The 25,493-nt window shown below is 36.0% G+C and overlaps 15 protein-coding genes across 15 annotated transcripts; 6 read left to right on the top strand and 9 right to left on the bottom strand.

Annotated features, from left to right (window-relative positions):
• Positions 1-222: 222 nt before the first annotated feature.
• Positions 223-1,023, top strand: FDP41_003538 (uncharacterized protein; the record flags this gene model as incomplete). Its single annotated transcript, XM_044706853.1, has 1 exon — positions 223-1,023. One exon carries the CDS (start codon positions 223-225, stop codon positions 1,021-1,023), a length of 801 nt encoding a protein of 266 aa, XP_044562259.1.
• Positions 1,024-1,059: 36 nt separating this feature from the next.
• On the top strand, positions 1,060-1,719 carry FDP41_003537 (uncharacterized protein; the record flags this gene model as incomplete). The annotated part of the gene is made up of 1 exon (XM_044706852.1): positions 1,060-1,719. The coding sequence occupies one exon, from the start codon at positions 1,060-1,062 to the stop codon at positions 1,717-1,719; it is 660 nt and encodes a 219-aa protein (XP_044562258.1).
• A 363-nt stretch (positions 1,720-2,082) lies between these two features.
• Positions 2,083-4,317, bottom strand: FDP41_003536 (uncharacterized protein; the record flags this gene model as incomplete). The annotated part of the gene is made up of 1 exon (XM_044706851.1): positions 2,083-4,317. One exon carries the CDS (start codon positions 4,315-4,317, stop codon positions 2,083-2,085), a length of 2,235 nt encoding a protein of 744 aa, XP_044562257.1.
• A 551-nt stretch (positions 4,318-4,868) lies between these two features.
• FDP41_003535 (uncharacterized protein) lies at positions 4,869-5,737 on the bottom strand (the record flags this gene model as incomplete). The annotated part of the gene is made up of 2 exons (XM_044706850.1): positions 4,869-5,467; positions 5,530-5,737. 2 exons carry the CDS (start codon positions 5,735-5,737, stop codon positions 4,869-4,871), a joined length of 807 nt encoding a protein of 268 aa, XP_044562256.1.
• Positions 5,738-5,970: 233 nt separating this feature from the next.
• Positions 5,971-8,634, top strand: FDP41_003534 (uncharacterized protein; the record flags this gene model as incomplete). Its single annotated transcript, XM_044706849.1, has 1 exon — positions 5,971-8,634. One exon carries the CDS (start codon positions 5,971-5,973, stop codon positions 8,632-8,634), a length of 2,664 nt encoding a protein of 887 aa, XP_044562255.1.
• A 35-nt stretch (positions 8,635-8,669) lies between these two features.
• On the bottom strand, positions 8,670-10,985 carry FDP41_003533 (uncharacterized protein; the record flags this gene model as incomplete). Its single annotated transcript, XM_044706848.1, has 1 exon — positions 8,670-10,985. The coding sequence occupies one exon, from the start codon at positions 10,983-10,985 to the stop codon at positions 8,670-8,672; it is 2,316 nt and encodes a 771-aa protein (XP_044562254.1).
• Positions 10,986-11,221: 236 nt separating this feature from the next.
• On the bottom strand, positions 11,222-11,521 carry FDP41_003532 (uncharacterized protein; the record flags this gene model as incomplete). Its single annotated transcript, XM_044706847.1, has 1 exon — positions 11,222-11,521. The coding sequence occupies one exon, from the start codon at positions 11,519-11,521 to the stop codon at positions 11,222-11,224; it is 300 nt and encodes a 99-aa protein (XP_044562253.1).
• A 204-nt stretch (positions 11,522-11,725) lies between these two features.
• Positions 11,726-14,406, top strand: FDP41_003531 (uncharacterized protein; the record flags this gene model as incomplete). Its single annotated transcript, XM_044706846.1, has 6 exons — positions 11,726-12,138; positions 12,190-13,170; positions 13,220-13,365; positions 13,436-13,628; positions 13,680-14,232; positions 14,278-14,406. 6 exons carry the CDS (start codon positions 11,726-11,728, stop codon positions 14,404-14,406), a joined length of 2,415 nt encoding a protein of 804 aa, XP_044562252.1.
• A 28-nt stretch (positions 14,407-14,434) lies between these two features.
• FDP41_003530 (uncharacterized protein) lies at positions 14,435-15,398 on the bottom strand (the record flags this gene model as incomplete). Its single annotated transcript, XM_044706845.1, has 2 exons — positions 14,435-14,976; positions 15,239-15,398. The coding sequence occupies 2 exons, from the start codon at positions 15,396-15,398 to the stop codon at positions 14,435-14,437; spliced, it is 702 nt and encodes a 233-aa protein (XP_044562251.1).
• A 270-nt stretch (positions 15,399-15,668) lies between these two features.
• FDP41_003529 (uncharacterized protein) lies at positions 15,669-18,873 on the top strand (the record flags this gene model as incomplete). The annotated part of the gene is made up of 2 exons (XM_044706843.1): positions 15,669-16,448; positions 16,495-18,873. 2 exons carry the CDS (start codon positions 15,669-15,671, stop codon positions 18,871-18,873), a joined length of 3,159 nt encoding a protein of 1,052 aa, XP_044562250.1.
• Positions 18,874-19,533: 660 nt separating this feature from the next.
• FDP41_003528 (uncharacterized protein) lies at positions 19,534-20,295 on the bottom strand (the record flags this gene model as incomplete). The annotated part of the gene is made up of 1 exon (XM_044706842.1): positions 19,534-20,295. The coding sequence occupies one exon, from the start codon at positions 20,293-20,295 to the stop codon at positions 19,534-19,536; it is 762 nt and encodes a 253-aa protein (XP_044562249.1).
• Positions 20,296-20,634: 339 nt separating this feature from the next.
• FDP41_003527 (uncharacterized protein) lies at positions 20,635-21,297 on the bottom strand (the record flags this gene model as incomplete). Its single annotated transcript, XM_044706841.1, has 1 exon — positions 20,635-21,297. One exon carries the CDS (start codon positions 21,295-21,297, stop codon positions 20,635-20,637), a length of 663 nt encoding a protein of 220 aa, XP_044562248.1.
• Positions 21,298-21,458: 161 nt separating this feature from the next.
• Positions 21,459-22,714, bottom strand: FDP41_003526 (uncharacterized protein; the record flags this gene model as incomplete). Its single annotated transcript, XM_044706840.1, has 5 exons — positions 21,459-21,828; positions 21,898-22,171; positions 22,223-22,327; positions 22,384-22,471; positions 22,574-22,714. The coding sequence occupies 5 exons, from the start codon at positions 22,712-22,714 to the stop codon at positions 21,459-21,461; spliced, it is 978 nt and encodes a 325-aa protein (XP_044562247.1).
• A 194-nt stretch (positions 22,715-22,908) lies between these two features.
• FDP41_003525 (uncharacterized protein) lies at positions 22,909-23,271 on the bottom strand (the record flags this gene model as incomplete). The annotated part of the gene is made up of 1 exon (XM_044706839.1): positions 22,909-23,271. The coding sequence occupies one exon, from the start codon at positions 23,269-23,271 to the stop codon at positions 22,909-22,911; it is 363 nt and encodes a 120-aa protein (XP_044562246.1).
• A 624-nt stretch (positions 23,272-23,895) lies between these two features.
• FDP41_003524 (uncharacterized protein) lies at positions 23,896-24,879 on the top strand (the record flags this gene model as incomplete). The annotated part of the gene is made up of 1 exon (XM_044706838.1): positions 23,896-24,879. One exon carries the CDS (start codon positions 23,896-23,898, stop codon positions 24,877-24,879), a length of 984 nt encoding a protein of 327 aa, XP_044562245.1.
• Positions 24,880-25,493: the final 614 nt, after the last annotated feature.

The raw sequence follows: 25,493 nt of genomic DNA, 5'->3' as shown, positions 1-25,493 counted from the left end.
ATTAATTATTTGAAAAGGCATCCAACAACGGATGGAATTTTTCTCTCGGCAAGCACTCATGGAAAGCAAATTCATTTGTACAACAATAATCATTGTGAGGGTCATTTGGATTTGGTTTCTCATTACTTTCATGGTGATGATGCTATTGGGGATGTTTGCTGGATTTCGGAGAAATACATTGGGTTTCATAATTGTAAAGGAAGAATTTTCATCATTTCGGTCATGCAATCCAGAGTGGAAACGATGATTGAGCTGTTCCCTAATAATAATGACATGCAAGACGACGATGATGATCATCTTGGAATTAATAGAATGTATTCTTCTTTTGAACATTTCACTTCAGAAACAGGAAAAAATTATTTATTTGTAATTTGTAATGGATTTAAAACTGCTCATGTTTGGGAGGTTGAAACAAATTCCTGCATTTGCACTTTAACCACCGATGAAGATGCATTGTTTATTCATGCGTGTCCAGTCATTTCATTTAACAAGTTTTTAATTTTTCAATCTGATGGGTCTGTTCTGCTCTTAACCGTGGAGAGTGAAACCCATTCACTAGACCCTGTTCATATTGATCATAATTGTAAGGACCATCTTTGTGAAGAAGTGTGCAACAACATGAATGATACTATTGTTACTCGACAAATAATGTTCCAAGATGACCATGTATTACTTGCCATCAAAACGCCTCCCTTACTAATGTTATGTTCGCTGTATTTTAGAGAAGAAAATATTCAATTGAATTATTTATCTCATGTAGACATGGATAGCAGCCAGCTCAGTAACTTTGATTTGCTAGGAAACAAGGACGACGACATTCTGATCGTTGTGCCAATGGATAAGGACTTGTCGATCATTCGAGTACAGCGAGAACCAACAAAGACACAACTCCAAATGGCAAACTCTATCAAGCTTATTAGAAAAGGTTCCTCAATAGATAATTGTTTATTGTTCAACGGAGGTGATATCATTGTTGCCTCAAGCAGTACAGACTCTTCAATATTGAGATTTGAAATGAATTAACAATTTCACAAGAAACCAATGACATCTTCAAAAAAAATGTCAACTAGAATCCATCTTTATGACTTGCGTCCATCCAGATCATCGGCACCGTCAACATCATCACACACGAGTGCTACATCAAATCAAGATGATTGGCACAACAGTAATGATATAGAATTTTCACAATCACTTTTAAAGAAATTTCAACACAAGCTCCGAAACAGTGTACCATTAAAACCATTTTCCATGAAATTTGAACATGTTGGAGATATCCAAACAACTCAAGCCATTGATGTGAAAATTTCATATGGTTGTCATTGCATTCTTATTTCTCAATATCATTTTTTAACCGTTTTTGATCTTTCTTCAAAACAATTAATTGCAAAAAGTGGTGAAAGAAGTTGTGAAAATATTCTAGTTGAAAATAATTACAACTTGGAAACAAAAACTGGAAGAGATGCATTAATACTGGCTTCTAACAATGTCACTGCACACCCACTGCAGAAAGTATATTTGAAAAACTTCATTGACACACTCATGAAAAACCCTTCTGATGAGAAGTTTGAAATTGCCAGGATGTGCATTGAGAATAACAATCAGTCAAATTCAAATAATATTATTTATTCTGTTTGTATCAACTGGATTGCAATTTGGAACGTCCAATGGCCAACAAATAGGAGAAATTACTATGGACAATTGCCCTGGAATAACATTTAGAGCAGCGACAGGAATTGCATGGAATTGTAATAACAATCTTTTATTGTTTTCAGACTCTCTTGCCAATAAGGTTTAGATGTTGAGTAAAGAGAATAGCGAGCTAAAGGAGCCAAGATTTCGTTTGCTTCACACCATCCAAGACGATTGAAAACTCCTGATATTGATTTTCAAAATCTACAGGGAGAATCTTTTTGTGTGATGAATATAACAATACGCTGAAAGTGTTTTCCATGAATGGTGTCGACATGTTGGGAAACCACCAAATGAAAACTCCAAGCTATTTGTGTTTGAATGAATTTTCACTGGAGAAATGTTCGTTGTTTGCAGTTATACGCAAGTCAAAATTTTCAAATAAGACCTCTTTTATTGGTCATCACCATGCTCTCCTTTGAGTTCAGTAGTTTCGTCTTCATCTACAGGAGGGACGTCAGTACCGTCCTTGGTTTCCTTTTTCTTTTTTGGTTCAAGAGTACATCCAATAGATTTCAAAAGTACTGGTACATGTTCGAATTTAACATGTCTCGAAAGCGTGTGTTCACCCTTAAATCCAATGGCAAAAATGTCGTCATGGCTGCTCTCCTCACAATCTTTTAATTTCACTAGGACACCACCTGGCTGCATGGATGCTATTTTCTCCGCTTCAAGCGATTGACCATTTTCGTTGATGGATTCCGTTGATATTTGGTACTCAACTAAAAAGTTAATGAAATTATTCAAGTTCAGTTCAACTTTTCTGGTGTCATTAGTGTTATTCCAAATAAGCGATGCTGCTTCCTGAGTGATTCTGTACGGACATTTCAAAAAGTCAGCTTTGCTCTTCTCAAAAACTCTAATACCACAATTAATAATATTAAATTTTTGATTCTCTTTCTCATTTTGCTCAACAAATTGTCTTACAGATGGAGAAATGTACATTACTTTCCTTACTCCATCGGTGCCAGTTGAGTTTTCTGACATTCTTAAACAAAATTGTTCATTTGTGAATGCATTCTTATTAAATCCGTAAAAATCTAAAATGGAGTTGAGTTTCTCTGGATCCATTGATTGGATTGTATCCTTTTGTAAATTTCTTCCCTTGAACTGTTTGATCCTTTCTTTTGGTGTATCTGAGCTAATTTGAACGATTGGTTCGTCTAATTCTCCTATTTTCTTGAAGTGAGCAATGTAGAACCCTCCAGTATTGTTTTGATGTGGTAAAATTCTCATTGTATAATGCATGTTCATGTTTTTTACGTCTTCCTTTGGAAATTCACTTTCTACAATTCTATTATCTAAATTTAATTTTAAGGCATCCTCATAAGTTGGAATGACCACACCCTTCTTTGATGTAACTGTCCATGTTGTCATACCAGGCTTATATTTTAGAGTTGGAAATCTTGAAGAAAGATCTTGCAATACTAGCTTTCCTTTGGTTCTTCGTATTACCTCAGCAACCACAGCCTCGTCTTCAATTGGATTTAAAGCACATGTGCTGTACACAATCTCTCCTCCTACTTTTAACAGCTCAAATGCTCTCAAAACACAATCTACTTGCATCTTATGTAAGCCATGTCCCATGTTAGGCTTCCATTGATTCCATATAGTTGGGTTCTTTCTAATGGTACCGTCTCCGCTGCACATAATGTCACACAAAATTTTATCGAACTGAAGTTTTGGCTCGCTACTGAATTGCGGGAACTTTGTGGCATCATGATTTGTAATAATCAAATGAGGGAATAAAAAGTTCAATCTTTGAAGTTGATGAACCAAAAGATAAGCTCTCTTGACATCATTGTCGTTCGCCATCACAAATCCACTAATATTTTTTGAATCTCCACCACTGCTTTGAAATAATAACTCAACTAACTGAGCGGTTTTTGAGCCAGGGGCAGCACACATATCTAACACCTTATCTGATGGTTTCCAATTTGTGAACATCAATGGTGGAAGCATACTCACAACCTCTTGTCTGCTTAAATTACCCTTTTCAGTTTCTCGCATTAAAAAGTCTCTGAATTGAGCAAGTTCTGGTTGCTTTCTTAATAATTCTTTTGTGATTTTGTCTGACATTTGCCAAATGGATTCATCAGAAATGAATGAAACAGGCTCTAGTGAGGCATATTCAGGCTCGGTTGTCTTTTCAGGTTCTGTACTAGACTTGTACAAAAGTTGAGAGATGGCAGAGTTATCAATTCTTATACTTTTGATACTCTCAGCATAGAGTTTAATCTTTTGTTTCAACTTTTCTTGGTATTGCTTCGGAATGGATTGGTTCACTCGGAATGTATTTGGCAATGGAGAACGGAAGGTATTCAACATTTCATTCAGCTCCTCTTCCGTTTCTACCACCTTTTGATGACTGAAATAGTATTGTTCAAACATTTGGTTTGTTTTTTCAATGTCTCTTTGTGGAGTTTTGACTGGATTCCATTCATTCTTTCTCTCCTTCTTCTTTTTGTTGTTCTTCCTCTTCTTTAGTTGAGGGGCTCCATGTAATTGAATGTCCTCTTCAAGAGTCGGATGTTCCCGATCGTGATGATCATACATCTCTTCACTTTGGTTGTGATGAGGAACGCTTGAAGAAGATATCCCAACATTGTTGCTGTTTGGTTGTTGCATTTTTTCTTGCTCTTCCATCTTTTGGCCAACAAGCCTCCTTCCTCATCTCTTTCCCAACACTCAACAATATTGATGATGATGATGAGTAAAAAAGGAACAGCTTGTGCAACCCGTGCCAGTAGTCTGAATTGTGTTGCAGCCCAAGTGAGCTGCGTTGTTTATCTAACTAAACCTTTGCGGTGTCATCCTAGCCGTTTCAACCGAGTGTTTCCACCCAGGACCCGTTTCTGGTTCCAGGACATTAGCATTGCTGATTTACCAACCCCACTTCTCGTGAGTGGACGACACCTCAGACCTTCCCAGGAGAGAGTTGAGAGAGTGCAGTGGAGGAGTTTACGCTCTCCTCCGCTCGTATGTATTCTCCTCTAAACATCCAAGCACAAGATGCAAGCAATTCCCATTTTTGTTGCAAGAAAATGGTACCGATTCATTGATCGTTTTAAAGTTTATTTTTTCAGGTTGTGGTTTGTAAATATAGGAGGAGAGGTCATTGCACTCAATTTTAAGCCGTTTTTTGTTAAATAAAGAGTCTGAGATCTCTTGGCTCAATATTACCACACATTCTCACCATAGAGATCAAGTGTAATGGGTTGGTCATAAACTTCAAGGAATTCAGAAAGATTTAGACACAGTTCGCAATCGTTGGCAAGGTCTTTGATGTAGCTTTCTCTAGGAATAATTTGAGGAAAATTCTGATTAAGACCGTCGAGAAAAAGTGACATTTGTCGAATGCCCAATCCCATAACCTTTTTTCCCAATGCCAGGAGTTGCTGATGTATTTCTTGAATTTTAATGATCCACATTAAGCCTGCTTTTTCTTCTTCTTTTGTTAAAGGGGCACCATTAGTGAAGTCGTCATCATCGTTTTCAATTGCAACACCTGGAGGAATTTCTCTGCATGTCCATCTTGGAAAACTTAATGGTCCTGAATCATCAGTATATAAGAGAATTTTCACTGACAAAATTTTGTAATCAATCTCTTTTAGAAAATCATCTTCGTTTTTCGCTCGATTAAGCATTCTCAAAAAGTCGAAAATACAATCCTTTGTACCCTCCAAAATATGTACATAATACTCTTGAACTTCAAAGAGTATTCCATAAAAATCATCTTCTTTATGTCCAGTTTTCTGAAATAATTGCATATGAAAATCTAAAGACAATTTCAAATAAATTATTCCTTCTCCAAAGATTTTTGAAACATCAAACACTTACTTTCCGATAAACTCCCTTCTCCAAATTCCTTTTGAGTCTTTTTTGCAACGTATAACAACCGAGAATGTGTTTTTTGATCTTTTAAATTATTATGTCGGGCCATGATGACATCGAGTAAGGATGATCGGGACGATTGGGCCACATCGCTCATTGCTCCACCTGCTTCAGTCATATTCATGGATGTTCCTAACAATGCTGAGCTCGACATTTCAAACTATGAGTTTCCGACAAAGAGATTGTTCAACTACAATTTTTTTTGTTCTTTTGAAGGCGGGAAAAGATGAATGATTCATAGCTCGGGACACACTCTATTGAGAGGATAAACCAAATCATGAATGGAATATTGATATCAATTTAGAAAATCCTAATTATGTTTACATCTTGATGGAGTTGCTGTAAGGATGTGTTTTAAGAGTGTTGTTGGTTGCGATTACAAAAAAAATGTTGAACATTGCTTCATCAAGAAACAAGCATGATGAACACTCAGTGTCTTCCGATGACCTTTTAAAACACAATGATGAAACCATTCAACAAGACTTTTCATCCACAACATCATCATCATCAAAAAAACAATTTAAATGTTTGGATCATAACTTTGAAATTATTCAACGAAACAAACAACAATCCATTCAAGTAATAGAAGACATCAAAGATTGTACAGAGTTTCCAGTGATTGATAGTTGGAAATCCTTCGGATTAGACCGTAGAATTATTAGCGCCGTGTTTAGACAAGGCTTTCATGAGCCTACACGAGTTCAACAAATTGCAATTCCGATTGCGCTATCAGGGAAAGATATTGTTTGTAGTTCATCGACCGGTACTGGTAAAACTGCAGCCTTTCTGATTCCTGCAATACAAATGGTTTTACATGAACGGAAAATGAATCAAATGGCAGAGGATACACAAAGGGTAAAAAACATTGCAGAAAGTTTGATGTTTGAAAACTCTCATCATTCTGGTACAAACGTTTTACACAAACAACATACGACTTCCGTTCAACAAAGAGGTGTGAGAGTTCTCTATCTTGTGCCTTCACAAGAATTATGTATTCAAGTACATCAACAATGGAAGTTGTTGGCACAATTTTGTAAAGATGAATGTAACTGTATTTACTTTAGAAGCGAATTGAATCAATTACAACAGGATATTAAGGATCTATGTGATTTACAACATCCAATTTTAATTACTACACCAGAATCACTTGCATATGCTCTTTCTAACTCTTCAATCTCTCTTAAAGAAACTCTAAAGCTTTTAATTATTGATGAAGCAGATCAAATTATTAGAAAACAAATGGAGCAAATTACCATGATAGTGAGCAAACATTTACCAGGTCTTTTCCAGTGTATCCTCATGAGTGCTACCTTAAAGGCTCAACAGGCTATTTCTCTAAAAGAACAATTGCTGAAAGAACCAGTAGTTATCCAGCTCGACAGAAGAACTCAGAGTTTAGAAGGAAAATTACACCAATATTATGTTGACATGAAACAAATGCAAGCTAAATTACCAAACTTCAAAGTGAACTCAATATTACTGTTATATTATTTTCTGAGTCACAAATTCTATGGAGGACGTGTCATTGTTTACGTACCAGCAAACAAACTTTTCTTTGTTTATTTTGGACTCAGAGCTTTTGGTGTGAATTGTGTCATGCTTCCATATTTTTATCCAACCTTGGCTAAAATTGATATTATTAAGAGATTCAACACGAATGAGTATCAAGTTCTTATCAGCACTATGGAACCTGAGAGTGAGGTTCAAGAGGATGACGACAATGGAAAGGAACTTTACATACCAAGTAGATTCTCAGAAATGATTGCACACTTAGAACGACGTGCTAAAGGTCTTGACAAAACCAAGCACAGCACAACTGTGTCACATCTTTCGAGAGGTATTGACTACAAACGAGTGGCCTCAGTCATATATTTTGATCTTCCCAAATCGTGCACTGAATATATTCATGGAGTGGGTCGTACAGCTAGAGCAGGCAATGTTGGAGTTTCAGTCATGTTTGTTCAACCCTATGCAGATCAATCGGATTGGGAAAAATTGAAAACAGAAATTGAGTCCAAGTATGGTATTGAGGACGGGTTGAAACCTTATCCTTATATTGATTATGACATTGTTTTTGAAAATGAATATAGAGCCACTTTGCTTGTAGAACATTTTTCAAAGCCATTCACAGAAAAGTATAAGGAAGCTGTTGAAATGGAGATTGCCAACCAAATGAGACTTGCCATGGGAAAAGAAGTTATTCATGACATGGAACCTCCTTTCAACGTAGAATTTGAAGAACCAAATCCGGGAATGGTTCGACAAGATCCTTTTCTCTTACAAGCTGGATTGCTAGCAAACATTACTGCAAAGGGAGACACCATTCGAAGCAAATCTGATATTTATACAAAAGGAAAATCACTGAGGATAAAAACATCGGAAGAAAAGACATTGATAAATCGAAAAATTCAACAGGACATTAAGGCCAAAGATCCATTGTTCCATTTCCAAAAGCCATTCGTTGATCAAACTATTGAGAGACTTGAGAATGCTGCCCCAGTTGAAAACTTTATGAACAAGCTTACAAATAACACATTGGGAGTTGACAACATTATCAAACATCAGCGAGATGCATTGATAAATCCTAAAAAGACTGCAGAAATTAAGCGATCGATTGCCAGCTCACATAAACAGAAAGTTGAGTCTCTCAAGAGAGGTATTGCGAGTGCAGACATGTTAAATCCTCACAGAAAGAAGTTTAAGGACGGATTTTATCAAAAAAAGAGTGCAGAGTCTTTTGAGGATAATAATTTTCACGAAGACAACAGTTATACACATTATGACCAAAATGAAGAACAATCGAGGTACAATAGAAATCATCAAGGACGAGGAAATTATCGAAATAACAAAAACAATACTTACGAAAATGAAGCCTCCTATGACAATGATGACAATTATCAAAACAATAGCAGAAACTATTATCGAAGAGGTTACAACAGTTATGACAATAATTACGAAAATAACGAAGAGACCAATCATACTGAAGAAAGCTACTACGACAACAGTTCTCAAAACAATTATCACAACAAAAAGAGCTACCGAAAGTACTAAATTCAATATTGAAATTAAATTATTTAATAGTAATGCTATTGATTCTTGAAACTGCATACACATTTATACATCTGCTTGGCAGGACTTATACTCAATCTTTCAGCAATAGTTAATTGGATAGCGTGGGAGCATTTTGGCATGTTGGTTTTGACGTTCTTGAATTGAGCAACCAACAAGTTTTTCACAAAATTAATATGAGAAGTGTCCATGAAATAATCTTGAAAGTTGACTTCGAGCAGTTTTTCATTGAACACCTTCAAATTTCCATTGCTGGTTTGTTCAACAGTTTCATAAATGACGTTCAAACATTCACAAAATCTTGTGAACCTGTACAGAACCTGTTCAAAGAGCGCTTCAAATTTAGATCCTTGAATCAACTTGCGTATCTTCTCAGTGGTTGATTGGCTAAAAATGCAAACTCTAGAAATCTCAATCATATGTGTCAACACAATCTCTGATACCTGTGAAATTTCAGTTGTCTCTATTCGTTTTTCATTTCGTAGCTGAATATTTTCTAAAAGGTAATTAAGAGATTCATATTGAGGGCATGGAACTGACTCGAATCCAATTCCGTCCCACACTACACACTCTTTCACATAAAACGGGTCACAGGTATTTACGTATGCTTTCACCTCTGAAATGTTATCAAAACTTAATTCTATGATATCGTTCTCGTTTTCTATTTTTGAAAATACAAAGCTCTTTCTAGTGAGTTTTTGAGCTGGTCTGAGGCATTCCCTCAAACTTGACGTATCGTTGTAACTCGACAACAGTGTAACCGTCAGGTCACTAGCGAAAAGATTCGGAAAAACATCAAAAGTATAACTAGTTGGGGGATGTGTTTGAAAGCCTGATAGCGGAAAATTAATAACTTTCTGTCTTAAGAAAGTCCAAAACATCTCTCTGATCGAGTCATTACACCCATTAATGTGTTCTTGAGCGTCAAAGCTTTTTTCAGAACATAACATCCATTTCTGAGAAAATATATCGAAAAATAAATGTACCATCATGCTGTTTGTATATCTTTCAAAAACGACCGATTTCTTCCAATTCGAAATTTTGTACGAGAAGGCATTACTATAAGGTATAATCTTATTTGGAGGTTTGCATAAAATTTCACACTCTGAAAAGATTTCGTTCTCTTTTGAAATAAGTTCAGGTCGCTCTTGTTTGAAAAGTATCATTCCATAAAAGACCTCCTGAACAATTTTTGAATAATTTGGTGACTCCTCAACACCTTTAACAAACACATATTGCACTCCTTTTTCCTTCCAGGTTTGTGACTCTATTGAAAAGTAAAGTCTTAACAGCTCTATAAATGTTGATATATCTCCTTTCAATTTTCTTAATAGAGCTAATGCAAATGATCCATTCATTTTGTATTCTTGTTCGCTAACTAGATCATCTTTCTTTGTAATTTCATTAAATTCATCTTTCAATGAATGATATCTTGGATAATATTCCTTTTCAAAACTTGTCCAAGATTTTTCGTTTGGAAAGCTCGACATTATTTCATAATAGATTGCATTTGCTTCTGTATAATCAACAATTCTCAGATAGGTTGCAATTTGTTTTCCAAATAATAGGTCCCTAAAAGTATGAGCAATGTATTTCTTTTCTTGATAATTTGAAATAATACTGCCATTCTTCTCATCCTTTGTATCCTTGTCAAATGAATTCCATTTCCTTCTTGCCATTTGGAAGTGTTTTCCTGCCTCACCAACAACTGACACAATCAGTTTTCGAAAATAAATTTTAGTATCTGTATGAAGTTCTGGAAAGTCCAATTGCCACACATGTTGTGGAGGTAAATAAATACACATGAGCGCTTGTAACCAATTTTCATCTAGTTTGGCTTTAAATGTTGAATATTTGTAGAGATTTACATTCAGTTCTGCAACCTCATTGTCTGCCATCAAAAAAGACAAAAAAAGACATTGATAGCCCTCAATAAAACCATCTCCAAACAAGGAATCCTCGTTTTTTCTCACATCATACTCGCCTTCTTCAAAAGTTATTCCAGAATAATACCACTGATTGTTGAACACATCATGCCTCGTTGTGCTAGCTGTTTCTAATGATAAAGAGTTGTTTTTTCTCTTATTCCTATAGTGAGTGTCCAACTGGAGATAATCATCATCAGAAATAATTACGAAAAAGTCATAATCAGAATTAGGCTTTGCTGTTCCATAGACCCGAGAACCTGTCTGATAGACATTTGCCTTCATTCCGATGCCCTGATTCCAATCATGAAAATCCAAAGCTTTAAAAAGGATATTGATATCAACCACTACTTGCTGTCGTCCTTCTTGTTTGGTGGTCGTTGGAAGGGCAGATGGAATTGAATGCATTTTTTATATTGCATTAAGAAAGTATGAGTGAACTTGGAATCAATGAATATTTAATTCAGCTCATTCGTGAAAAAGTAGGAGCTATCTAACAATAATTGTGATAATTCCGATCGCTCAGAGCTGATGAATGAGGTTGTTCTCTTTTTGTTGGTAAGAGAGAGCACTTCAAAAAATTTTACGAGCCTTTGTTGACCGGCAATGTCTATCAAGTCTTCGGATGTTCTGATGATCATCATCTATTTGTTGGTTGTTTTCTTCTTTTGATCCTTCTTGTTGTTGGAAGAAGCCTTTCCATTGGTTGTGGTATTGGTGGTAGAATCTTTCAAAAAGTGTAACGGCTTTCCATCTTTCTTCAATTTTGCTAACATTTCACCTTCAATGTATGCAGCGGTAGATGCCGTACATTGCTTTTTAATTTGTTTTTTAATTTCCTCTTGTTTCGTCTTGCTCTTCTTTTTAATTCCGTTTGATGGAGCCCTCTTTGATTTTTGCATTTTGGGATTCTTTGAAGCTGATTTGACACCACCTTGAGCCATTTTTTTGAAGTCGAAATTTGAATCCGAGTTTTACCAAACTTTATCACAAATGTGAGGACAAGTCGTTACGTCTGATGAATCAGATCCTTATACAAACACCTTAAAAGATTTGTTGTCAAAGTGTCACATGAAACAATGAATCTCGAGATCCAACAATGTTCACATCCCTCTCGTTATCAAAACACTAAAAAAAAATCTCTAAAAATGCCTTCCAATTTTTTCGAATACGAAAAGCAGAACAATCGGCTCATTCGGACACTTCGGGAGAACAAACAGTTTGCATCAATTGTCAAAACAATTATTGATAATGATGCTGTGTTGCTGTTTCCTCACGATCAGAGTGTAGCTATGTGTTTATCAAATATTAAAAATCATTCGCTGTTTAGTAAACCATCATCGACATCAAACAGTGCAATCACTCCGAATATTGATTTCATGCAGAGTCATATTGCTTTTGTCAATCAACACAATCCACATCAATTTATTACGATGAATGGAATAAGAGGAATATTTACGGAAGATTTCGGAGCAATACAAATTCTTCAAGGACCCCCAACTGGAGAGGAATGTATCAGTTTTTTCCAAGAGCCAAAATCTTTATTTACGTACAAAAATAGGTAAGTAGTGATCGTACTCTCTCGAGTATTCAGACATGACATTTATGATAGCGAAACTGGAAAATGTGTCTTTGATCCACCCTATGATGTTAAGGCAAAAATTCAAATATTACGAAAGGGAGAAGTTAATTTAGAAGAAACCATCATGAGTCTACCGTCACAACCCACAAGTAACTCTTCAAATTATTGGATTGTAGGATCGCCTGAATCTCAAAAAGACAAGACTCTTCATTTGGAAGAAAAAACAATGAATTTAGAATCCATACAAGTCAAACTTTATTTAATATCCAATCCTATCACATATGCTGGGTGTTCATGGACAGATGACGAAAAACTAAGTTCACACAATGAGAAAAAATTTACTAGATCCTATTCTATGGTCTTTGATGACTCTGATCATGATTTTGTTACTGTAGACAAGAATAACTCTCCTCTCGGATCGTCTCACACAAAATCTATTGATATTCCTTCAAAAAGGTCTGGATCTGGGCTATCCAACTCTGTACCAACATATCCATCATCAATGGAAGATCATTTCATTACAGATAATGTGGAATTACCTGCAGATGAATCTGAATCATTATTTATCAAAACAGCAAATATGAAAAACAAAAATCATGCCAATGATACTCTTACCTCTCCAAGAAATGTAAATACCAACAACAAAATTAATCAACTCATTGATTCTCATAATGGAAATTCGAATGACCTTTTTCAAAAGAAATCAGAACCAACAGAAACAACCTCTGCTTTTAATGCTGAGAAAAAAGATTACAAATTTGATTTTAAGGCTTTTCTTCAAAAGCTTAAAGACAAATCCGTTGTACAGTTGACTCGAAAAATCAAGTCATTTACTTTTGAAATTTCCAATAAGGAGTACAATCCTAATACTCCTAAAATTGTTCAAACATTTTTGTCAGATATTATGCGAGAAATATCACAACATGAGCAATGGAAAAATGCTACAGAACAAGATTTGATGAATGCCAGAGAGGGTATTGAGAAATACGTCATGACTAAAATATTTTCCAAGTATGTATTATGATCCTTTATGATTTCTAATATTGACATGGAATATTAGAGTTTTTTCTCCCACATTGGAAGATATTGAGATTGATAACCAAGTAGCCTCAAGAATTTCAATGTTTAAGAGAGTGATAACCCCGAAAAACCTTGACATTTCACCCAAACTGGTGGAAGATGGTCTTTTTGTAAAAGCTGTTGAAGGTTTGTACAAATTAATGAAGAATTCTTCAAGACTGACAAGTTTTGATGGTATAAATACGGTTATCCATAGAACTCAAAAAGATTACATTTTACAAAACTCCAAGAGACAAGCTAATCTGTATTTCTAATTGTTGCCATCTCACAATGAATCTTTTGAAAAAAGTAATGCATGAAATGGATGCTCCAGGTGCAGATGATTTTGTACCTGTACTAATTTATATTGTCCTAAAATCAAATGTACCCCATCTTCACTCCAATATCAAGTAAGTACAACACACCAATGATTCTGATGAAATGAAACATATTGTTCTCAGATATATTCAAGAGTATAGGAACCCTCAAGGGTTGGAGGGACATACAGGATACTTTTTAACTTCGCTTGAACTGGCAATGACATTTTGGCTTTCATGTGATCACAACCAGCTCAATATGGACGAATTCACTTTCCAACAGGTCATCAATTTTGAAGATGTGTTTGGAAAAGCAATTTCTACAACCGATGAATCTGAGAAAAGAGACAGTAATGTTAAAACAGAGCAAAATCAAGTCATTCCACAATCCTCGATGGACAATGTGGAGCATGCTGAGGAGGAGCAAGTGATAGAGTATAATTCCAAACGAGAGGACACAATTGTTCCTGTTTCATCGAGCATTGAACAACAAGATACGACAGCTGAATCGTCATCGTTCATCCATGAACCAACAAGTTGTATGGCACTCATGACAGAAGAGCCAAAGCAGGAAATTGTTAATAGAAGTGATCTTCCAACTGAGGATCAAGCCAAGATTGTTGAAAGCTGTACATATTCAGCTGAAGACAAGTGGGAACGCCTCACATTGTTTGTCAATGACTCAAACCTGACTAAGGTAAGTTTTTGATGAATCATTTTCATTTTACTAATTGTGAAAAAGCTCAACTTTGAACATGTTCAAGTTCAAGATCTTTGCATTCGAGATTTAGAACACTTAATGAGTGAATATAAGAAGCTAGCTAGTATTTACAACTTTATCAAAAATCAAATGAATAATAGCAATGAATAATTTATTATCCCTATCAAATCAAACATGCCTATTGTTCGTCAAATTCAACTGTAGAAGTATTTTTCTTTCTTGGTTTTGATTCTTCGAAAAAGGAGTCTACATAAAACTTGTCTCCATTAATATTCTCAGGGCGAAGATAATCTGGAGCTTGCTCATCTGACTTTACAAACCTTTCATTGAACAACTGGGTTCTTCTTTCTCTGTCAGCAGGTAAGAAATTGGTAGTATAATAATTGAAAACTAGTGAAATTCCAGCAAATAAAGTTCCGAAACCAATGCCCATGGAAGGACTAGCTTTGAAAGCTCCAATCACAGAACCAGCAGCAAATGCAGAAAGTGTTTTTTGTGAGAGAGTTTGTTCCTTCTCGAATCTGTTATATCCTCCAGAGTTATAAACATCCAATAAGGAACTAACAGCTGAGTGAGTAACACCAATCGCTGTTACGAGTAAGAATGGGCCTCGGATGGTTCTACCGTGAAGAGCAAGAGCTTGCGTATATGGCATGCGTGCTACTTTTTTATAGTCATAGAACCAAGCAACAATAGTTCCTGCTCCAAATCCCCAAAATGCTGTTTAAAGTCATCATCATCGTGAATTGATTTCATCCACCATCATAGTATAAATTAAATCCGCCGTCAAATAAACAATAGAACAATAAACAATCAATAAACATCAAATGGTTCCATCCAATGAAAATATTAATATTATTATCATTAAATTTGTTCCGTGATGGCATCGTGTAAAGAATATTTAACCAACAAATAGTATCATCAGATTAATTTGGCCAATCTTGAAATTCGCAATCATTATTTTCTTTTAAATCCAACCTACCTGAATACAAGGAATTGGTAACGAATTTTTCACTTGGAGTAGATGGACGTTTAAATTGATATCCGAATTTACGAGTATAGGGTGCTACTGGAGGTGGAGGAACCTTCACCCCTTCTGGCAAAGAAGCCAAAACCTCGGTCAGAGTTTTCGATTCACTCATTTTTGTTCTTATTCTTGTTTCGAGATGAGAAGCACTCAGACAATTCAAAAAGAGAATCGTATCAAGTGAAACTCGATGAAAGGAATCAAAAACCAAATCACACTGGAAAGCAATTCTCTTTTGAAAGGACAACTCCAAATAAGATACATTCAATTCAATGGCCATTCATCTCATATTGAATCCATCATGCTTTGAGACGAACGGATCTTCGCCCGCACGTTAAAAAATAACAGTTGTTTCTTCATCACCCTCTCTCTTCTTCCGAACGTGATGGCAACTGTATCATCATCACCAACAAGAGAGGAAGAGTCTATGAGGCCTTCTTCCAACAGTATTATAGAGGAGAAGGAAAACGGAACAAGCGAAGGTTTGATCTCAGACAATTTTGATAACGAAGCTGAACCTTGTTCGAAGTTATTAATTGGCAACAAGAGGAACAACAACATTGCAGAACAGCATACGAGCAAATTATCAACCATGATTAAAGGGGAAGGAACATTTGGAGAACAACCTCCCGAAGATGACTATGTTGTTATCGAGAAGAGGTCTGTACAAGAAATAGGTGAAAGCACTTCCTCATCCTCTTCTTGTCCTTTGGATACCGAAACATGTATTTCCCTTTCATCTTCTTTCTCATCTCCTCCTTCAAGTTTTCAAAGAATACCAGCTTCTCTTTCAACTCCGAGCAGTGTACCTAATAGCTCAATCCCTTCCTCCGATAGGTCGTCGGTGAGGGATGATTTAATTGTATCTTCTCTCAGCTCTGCATTTTCTCCAACAGGCGTGAGTGGTATTAACTCAGATTTTGTTGCGAACTCTCCATCACACAACACTCGAACCGAACCAAAAGTGGCACATGACGCTGATGAACCTCCAATAACTGAAGAACCTGTAGTTATCAAGAACAATTCATCAGTTGTTCCTGTATTTTTAAATCAAGACAACTTTGAAGCTCTCGAAGAAAACATTAGAAAGCTAAAAGAAAATGTAAAAGAGTATGATGACTTTACGATATCTACAACCAATACAGGCTCTGACACTATCATCAAAGTAAGTATCACATGGCAAATTGGATCTTGTTAAATATATATTTTAGGCAAACTATTTTATACCGCCTGCTAAAAAGAAGGAAGAGAACACCACCAAAACGGATGATTTGAAAACAATATTGCCAAATGTGGGTGCTGTTCCTTCCTGGGTCGCAGAACTAAGAAGTGCATGGGATGATGAAATTACAACAATGGATCAATCGAAAAGAGAATACTTTTTAAAATTTGCAGATAATGATACAGATGATGATGTTGAAGAGAACGACGAAAATGGTGTAAGCTCGAAAAGAAACACCAAAATTAGAAAACACATGAAGCAGTTTATCCAAGAAAAAGAAGATTCAAGCTCAAAAAAGTATTTCTTGGGAAATGAATCAAATTCTCCTATTAACAAGGAAAACAAACCAAAATCTTCACCACCAGTTTCTATCAAAAACAAAGCAGCTATTAGCAAGCCATCTGAAGGCTTTGCTATCTCTGAAAGTTTTGTTTCTAACTCAAGATTAATAGACTCACTTGCCACAAATGAATTTGATATAAGCTTGAGCTCTTTTAGAGAGGAGCCTAATGAAGTCCAGTCCACAACATCGTTCATATTCAGAAAAGACAGCATGCACAGTCCTCTAACGGACATGTCTACAAAGCCCTTGTTTGCAGAAGACAGATTTAAACCAAAATCTCCTACTACTCCAACTGAACCCTTGTCACCAACAAAGCAGAGAAGACAAACATTTCTTACTAACAACTCTGAAATGAAGCACTTCCAGCCCAAGAGAGACAACCTTCTCAAGAAGTTATTCACATCAAATCCTAAGAAACGTACCGAAGATGATTGGAAGGACGAACTGGTTAAGTATGAACAAAGACTTTGTAACTATCTTAAAGAGAGCAAACAAGTTATCAAAGATTTGAGGAAACGACAGGATGTGGAATATGAAAAGATTCAACAAGAATATTCATTTATTCAAAGATGCCACGATTCTAAACTACTTCAAATATATAAGGACTTGGCCAGATGCAAACTAATTCGGCTAAAGCAAAGAAGAGAGCTTGAAAAGGGATGCAAAAAGGTTCTGAAGGAGAAGATTGATACCATCCGAGACATTTTGTTGCAACAGACTCAACATTTAAAACAACATCAAGTCGAACAAGGTGGAGATATTACGATCAAGTGTTACAACTTGTTACCTCATTTCGTAAAACAAGAAGCTTTCTACAAAGAGGTTGACGAACTTTTAAGCGAAAACGAAGTACTTTGTGCACAATGGAATGAGATCTCTCTATTAGAACAGCTTTCTAAGGATTTATCAGAAAAGTTTTTACAAATGAAGAAGGACAGTGGAATTACAAAGAAAGTTATACAAAAGAAAGATGTGACAATCAAGCTTAAATCAATTTTGAAACGATACATTGAAGAGCCAGCACTTCCATTATGCAACTTTCATTTACTATCGGATACTAACAACTTCAAAGATCCGAATTTGGATGATCAGATTTGGCAATCATGTATTCATTGTATAGAAAATGACCAAAGATTGGAGATTGAACAGGAATTCTTTGATTTGATTGCAGACCAAAGAACAGAAGAAGGTCAATCACTTCGAACATTTGTTAAGGAAATTAACAATGTTGGTTTAGAAAAGATATCTCCATCTGAAATTGTGGACTATGTATCAAGCTTTGTAGATTACTTGAGCACTAGACATTCTATTACGCTAGACATTGAAAAACAAGTTCTTGTGAGATTACTATCTAGACTCATTTACAATGAATTTGGTTTAGGCGTAAAGCTTCAAAAAATTGAAGTTGAAGCTCACTCTGCAGAAAATCTCAAATTTCAAAAACAAGCCAATCTATTGAAGCAGCTGACGCCAAATCAGCTCGGAGTCGCCAACAAATTTTTGCCATTAAGGGTAAAGTTTACAGGAAAACAGAATTCCATTAAGGAGATGATTCACAAAATTAGTCAAACACCGTTTTATGACCCAGTCACCACTCTTAGCTATCTGAATTATTACGTGTCTCCAATGGATATGTTACACTGTGTCTATTCTTGCGCAAGACAAATACACATTATCGCGAAAGATAATTGTACACAAAGAGGAAAAGAGTTCTCATTTGGAGCAGACGAGTTTTTCCCAATTTTGGTTTACGTGGTGGTCCATTCCCACCTTCCTAACATTCATTCTGCCTTGTCCTATTTATCAAAGTTTGCTTCTCAATCCAGAAACAGTGAAGTTGTATATTACTTGACTTGTCTAGAGGGAGCAGTCATGTACGTTCAAGAAATCACTCCGGAAGATATCCAAGAATTAACCAAGGATGAAGAAATGCTTGACAAGGAGCACCCATCTTCTCCTAGACAAAAGAATCTTCATGACTCGCCGCAAGTAACTGATTCCATGGAAAGTGAGGACATTTCGTAACGCCTTTTCACTGTGCAATAAAGGAGGATTGGACTTTCAAAAGAAACAACCATTTTTCTTCAGAAATTCCTTCTCTTCATTTCCACATATATTAATGTTATATTTCGACAAGACATTGATTATTAGAATAAAAGACGAATCATTAAAAAGCTTACCATCAAAATCATCGACACCAACAAGTTGGTAAGGTCCAAACCTGTGTAGTATTCAAAAGAAAATTTTTTGCCGACACCAGGGATCGAACCAGGGACCTTAAGATCTTCAGTCTTACGCTCTCCCAACTGAGCTATGTCGGCTTCTTACCAATTCGAATCTTTACAAAATAAGAGACACTGTCCTGTAAAAGATGTTAAAAACATCAAAAAGAAAAATATCACGTAAATTCCTCCGCCAATAACTAGAAAACTGAATGCAATTAGATAACGAGACCAGCTTCAGACAGATTTGAGCAAACTCAGGAACGAAACTGCAAAATTTTCATTCAGTCAAAGAAAAAACAAATAAATTGCTTGGTGTGGATCCTATTCGTGGTGGATTTATGCTATATTTCTAATTTCATAAAGAAAAGAAAAAATTATTGAAGATAAAGATTTGGGAGTAAGTTTCAAATCAGCCAACATTCCAGAGCAGGCAAAAATAAGAATTGAACACAATAGCTCATTACAGAATGGTGAGCTCTGTGGATGGATGGAGATCCTTTGAGGTGACTCTTTCTGTGGCTGAGAAACCATCTAGCAATTTTGTCCATCGATCCGTCTGAGAGTAATAATCATCGTAAGGATCGATGGATGTGATTTGATGTTTTGGTCTGTAGGACACATCTCCTTCAATCACATAGATATTAGAATCAGTGACAAGGTATGGATATACGACATCACTATTTCCAACAGGGGAACATAATTTCTCAATCTTTTCATCCTTCAAGATGAATTTTGTCACACAAATTCCAACATGCCAACATTCATTGTTTGATTTGAATCTGATAAGAATGGAGGCACCATGATAAGATTCATCCGGATGCTGCTCATAGCCCTGCAAAAAAGCATTATTATCTTCACCAACAAAGACCTCAAACGGAGTTTCCGATTGTTTAATTTCCTTGATGAGAGCAAACCATGAGGGGCATGAATCACCAGCACACCAATGATAGAGTCCTTTTCTGACAATGATAACTCCACTGTTATTCATTTCCATTTCCTGTCGAATCAAACAACTTGAAGAGACTTGGTTTGTTGTTGGTTTGGAATAGGCATTCTCATAGATATTGACTTGATCATTTCGGATTTCAACGAGAAAAGGTCGTCCACCATTGTCGTGAGTAGAATAAAAGGCTGAGGAATTTGAAACGTTTACTTCGGGGATGGGAGTTTCACTGTAGCGGGTTGGTGATGGAGTGTTGTTGTTGTTGTTGGGTAGAATCATGGGTGTTGAGTGCAACATGTTGTGTGGATTTTTTTACAATGCTTGAAAGAACTGGAACAAGATCTACGGCACTGTTAGTGAGTACAAATTAATGGGAACAAATTATTATTATTATGAATCATTATCACAAATTCAAATTCACATTTACATAATTTGTAAACAAATTCATGAATTTACTGATTGTCACTTCATGTGTATGAACAGGGAGGTTCTCATTCCAAGGTCGAGAATTGGCTGAAAGAATTTTCGTTCGGGATGTCCAATAAACTTGAGGCATCCATTGGTCTGACTTGAATGCAAGTTGAGTTGAACAAAATTTGATCAAAATGAAACATTGAATTATTCTTCTTCCTTATTTTCTTGCTTTTTAGAGGAGGTTGTTGTTGTCATCTTCTTTGTTGGATGTCTCATAATATTCATCTTTTCTCTCTCTTCTCTCACTCTTTGAAGTTCCTGAACAAACTTCTTATTGACCTCCTCAATCATTTCGCTATCAACTCCTTCTTTATCTTTGAAAATTACCTTATTGTTGATGTCTCGATTGTACATTCTTAGAAATATATATTTCAATTTAAAGTACCATCCAATACCAAACAGAACTAGAACAATGATAAACAAACGTCGAATTTTACGATTCCGAATTTTCTTTAACTGAATACCTAGAGCTTGCTTTTCTTCCTCCGATAATTCATAGGTAATTGGATCAGGAGGAGGACGAGCCATGCCATCTATATCTGAATGATTGGCTGCCTTCTCTTTTTCTAATTCATAAATTTCCAAATTATATTCACTTCTTCTTCGGGGATTGTTCAATACACTGTAGGCTTCTGTAATTTCTTTAAACGTAGCCTCTTTGAAGGCTTTCTTTGGGTCGGAACTCTCCAATAAATCAGGATGATAAATTTTGGCTAATTGGACATAGGCTTTTTTGATATCGGCTTGTGTTGCATTTCGTGCTACTTTGAGAATGGAATAATAGTCTTTGAATTTACGTGCAGACATTTTGTTCCAGGTGCTGGACCGGTCGCCGTATTATTGGTGGGTGAAAGGCTGCGTAATCGAAGAGTGCGATAGATAGGGACACTTGTTTTTTATTTCCAAAAGAACTCTGCAGCGTGTATCAATGTCGTTGCTGCCACCCACAACAACAAGCACCACATGTCTCACTGTTTTCTAGCACTCATGGAAGGGGTAGCTCGTTTAGCATCCACAAGAGTTGAAAATGAAACAAGAGAGCGCCTCGAAGTGTTGTTGCCTTTGGCAGGTTGTCCTTGAGAGGGTGCAGGATGTGGTGATAAATTCGATTGAGATTCAGCCGTCACGGAAAGATTGGAGGAGGAATCTGAAGTTGGTATTCCCAAAAGCTGTAACAAATTGTTCGTCTTCTTTTCTGGTTTCTTTTTTTCCACTTTTTCTTGAGGTGGATCGATTTTATCCTTAATTCCAAATAATTCTTTTCTAGTCTTTTCAAAAACATCTTCTTCAATTTCAACAGATTCAACATTGTCGGTTGGTTGTGATGCCACAAGTTTTCTATTGTTGTTGTTTTTGAGACAATTTGAGTTGAAGATAGTTATTCAGAGTTTTCATTGTCAAACTTACGCCGCAGACTTTTTAAATGACATGGATGACAGCATGATTAATTTGCTTGAAGCTTTCAGTTTGCTCTTTAACTTTTGTTTTCGTTCTTGTTTAATGTGTGCTTCCAGTTCTTCTCTCCTTCTTCGTTCCTCTTCTTCTCTCTTTCTTCTTTTTTCTTCAATGAGCTCAGGAATTGTATTTCGCGGAGAATGTATCAACTCATGCATCTGTTCATAATACTTGGAGTCTTTATCAAAATCTTTTATATCCTCAATATCTCGAATTTCAAAATCATCTAATATTGAACCATGTGTTTTCATCAATGTGACGAATCACTTGTACTTACATCCTGTTTCAGGATACCTTAAATGTAACGGCATTAGATATTCATCCGCAAGATCTTCTGATTTTAATCCTTCTTCATACATAAACTTTGAAGTTAGACCTCTCTCTTTTGGCAAAACAATTATTCAATGATTCCCATGCTGATTTTCATGATGAACTTACTTCTTGGTTTACTGAAAGGGATCTCTGTTCCTCGTTCAGATTCTACTCTCATACTTTTTAAAAGATTAATTGCATTCTTCTTTTCCTCCTGTAATGGAGAACATATTTGAAAGAATGGCCATCGTCATGCCAAATAATTATATTTAAATATTCCGATCGGGATATTCGGAATGTTGTTGTCAAAACATACCATCATCAGCTTCTTTTTGAGCCGATCAAGCTTTCGGGAATGTACATGTATTTCATGTTCTGTGGTTTCAATATTTCGACAAATTGCTTTAAATCGGGAGTTCCGTTCCGTTTGAGCAGTATGAGATGCAGTGGTTTGCATTTGCATTAAAGGATTTATAACTTGTCAATAATAAAAATCAATTAAAAGATGATCGTCAATAATCTAAATTGAATTCAAGTTTTAACGTTTTGGTTTGGCGCCAATTTTTACTGCTCGACTATTGTCTCTCAAATTCGAATATTCGTTTTGATGGTAACGACAGAATAGATTAAGAAATGACATCATCATCATCATCATTTCATCTCTAGTTCAACCTGTGATCCCACATGGTCCTTCTTTTGTGTGGATTCTTTGGATTTGGGTGAAAATCTCAACTCTTGTGTCACAAATTGAATGGGATGACTCAAAATAGGTAAACGGTAAGGCCAAAAAATTAAGGAAATACAAATCATGAAAGTCACATATGGAACTCCCTTCGCTAAAGGATACACCACAAAATTAGGTAATTCCAAATAATTAGTCACAATTCCAACTACTTCCATCACTGCTCCTAAACTCATAATGAACACTCCAATTGTTAATTTCATCATACTTTGTTTTTGTAATCGATAGACTTCACTATCACTTGGAGTGTATTTGGAAGAGGATCTTAACATGAACACAATGGAAACTGCTGCAATAATTCCAAACAAAAAAACAATGGCAGTTCCAATGCCTACAAAGGGAACACCGACTGCGAATGTTAAAGTTCTTCGCAAGTTTCATTTTCTGCTGAGGAGGAACTGAGAGCAATGATGGACAAGACAATGACAGGAATCAAACCACATAATGCACTTAAATTTGAAATTGCAAGAAGAGTATAAATCACTCCAGTGACAATTTTCTTTCTTCGAATTTGGGAATCTCCGAACAACTGATCCGCAGTGGTGGTGAGAATGAGGAATGGAGATCATGATCCATTCTTGTTGGAATTAAAAGGATGAAAAGATTGAAATTGTGATGAGTGAGTTGATGAGAGTGGTGAAGACAGCAAAGAGATGCAGAGAGAGAATTGATTCTTTTTGTGTGTTTGAGAGAGAGGCGAAGCATGATGGCACCTTGCAAAGAAAATCTTAAAGGGTTGCGAATGACAAATTTGGAAAGTCAACATGGGAATCTGTTTCAGAGAGATGCATCTCTCTCATACACGACACGACGTCGAATAATAACAAAAATTACAACAAAATCTTCCAGTTTTAAAGAGAACAAGAGATCAAGCTTTTCCCTACGAAAACAAAAAAATGATCTCTCATCATTCTGACTTTGTCCCTTCATCATCATCGGATGCATCATCAAACAACAACGCTTGTTCCGATCCTAATTCTTCCATTTCGTGTTGTACCTTCAATGTTCATTCATTCAAAACTGACGACAAGAAAGATAATCGAGAGATGGTTACAAAGTATTTCATTGATAATTCCTATGATATTATTGGACTGAATGAAGCCTATGAAAAACGGAATGCCAAGACTCCTCTTACTGATATTTGTAATACTTTAACCGAGCGATTTCAAAAACCATACAAATATTATTATGTAAATACGAGTAACTTGGGCAATGCGATCATTACATGGCTGCCAGTCAAAAAAGTTAAAAAAAAGTATTTAAAAAGAGGACCAGGAGGACCTCGCACTGTCATTGGAGTTCAATTTGAATCAAGTTGTTGTATTGAATTTGCATTTGTCACACATTTGGATTACATTCAGGAAACTATGCGGATTCAGCAATTAGCCGAAGTAATGAATTTTATGGCTGAGTTTATGGCATTCGATTTATCGAGTCAACAGCAAGCTCCAAAATATGTTTTAATGGGAGATTTCAATGCAATGCATCGTTCAGATTATACATCTAACTTCTGGAACTTTCTTCAAGAGATGAGAGACAAGAGAAAATGGGAGCCTGTGAGCAGTGATCTAATGAACTGTTTATTTGCCACAAAAACACATCAAATTCCCAAACATCACAATATTTTGTCCAAATTAGCGCAACAATTACAGATCGTAGATCCATGGAAGCTAAAAAACAAGGATCAACTTTTCGATGGAACACCAAATACATCTTCCTCTCGATTTCATACTAGGATTGACTATATTCTTTGCAGTCAAGTGACACAAAGATCAGTCGTTGAGAGTTATATTGACTTGAGAGAGAACACTTTACTCATTTCAGATCACAATCCTGTGGTCGTCAGACTTGCTAACAATGCAGAATTGGACAATATTTAAGAGTTTATTCGATTGTCGAATTTGTGGCATTTGCCAACAAAGAGTGGCAATGAGGACGGGTTTCTGACCATTGTGAAGATAGCTCTTTACATTGCCGGTACACATCACTGTCTATGGGAATGAAATTAGAGATGATAATGGATCTAGGGTCTTATTGTGTTGTTCAGCAACAATACTTTCTGTGTCTCTACCTGAACATTTCGAACTTAGACAGGTTGAGTAATTGGAGTGTAAGACCCTACTGCTCAACCTTATGATTTCATATAATTGAAAGGTGTCCTTTTATTAAGGTGATTTACAGATTCCTTCTTTAGAGATTGTGCAGTGTAACATTTACATAAAACTTAACTGGTGTCCAAGTTAGCAAACTGAAATGCAACAGGAGTGCTCAGCCCGTTGATCATCCAAAGTACTGTAGACTTTGAATAATAAAATTAGTTGTCTTCCCTGATCTAAGGTGGGTCTTAATTTCAAAGCATTCTCTATCATTTCGTGGCTCTGAATAAAAAAACCAACGGATCTACCTGCATTAAGAGAGCAATGCTGCAAAAATCACTAGGTAACGTTAAAGAAAGGTTCAACAATGAACTTTCTGAGAATGTCAAATCTGTTCT

Source organism: Naegleria fowleri (assembly GCF_008403515.1).
Source record: "Naegleria fowleri strain ATCC 30894 chromosome Unknown tig34, whole genome shotgun sequence".
In the NCBI taxonomy this organism is placed as follows: Eukaryota; Heterolobosea; class Eutetramitea; order Acrasida; family Naegleriidae; genus Naegleria; species Naegleria fowleri.
The sequence above is the reverse complement of the archived record's forward strand: the minus strand, read 5'-3'. Positions and strand labels throughout refer to the sequence as shown.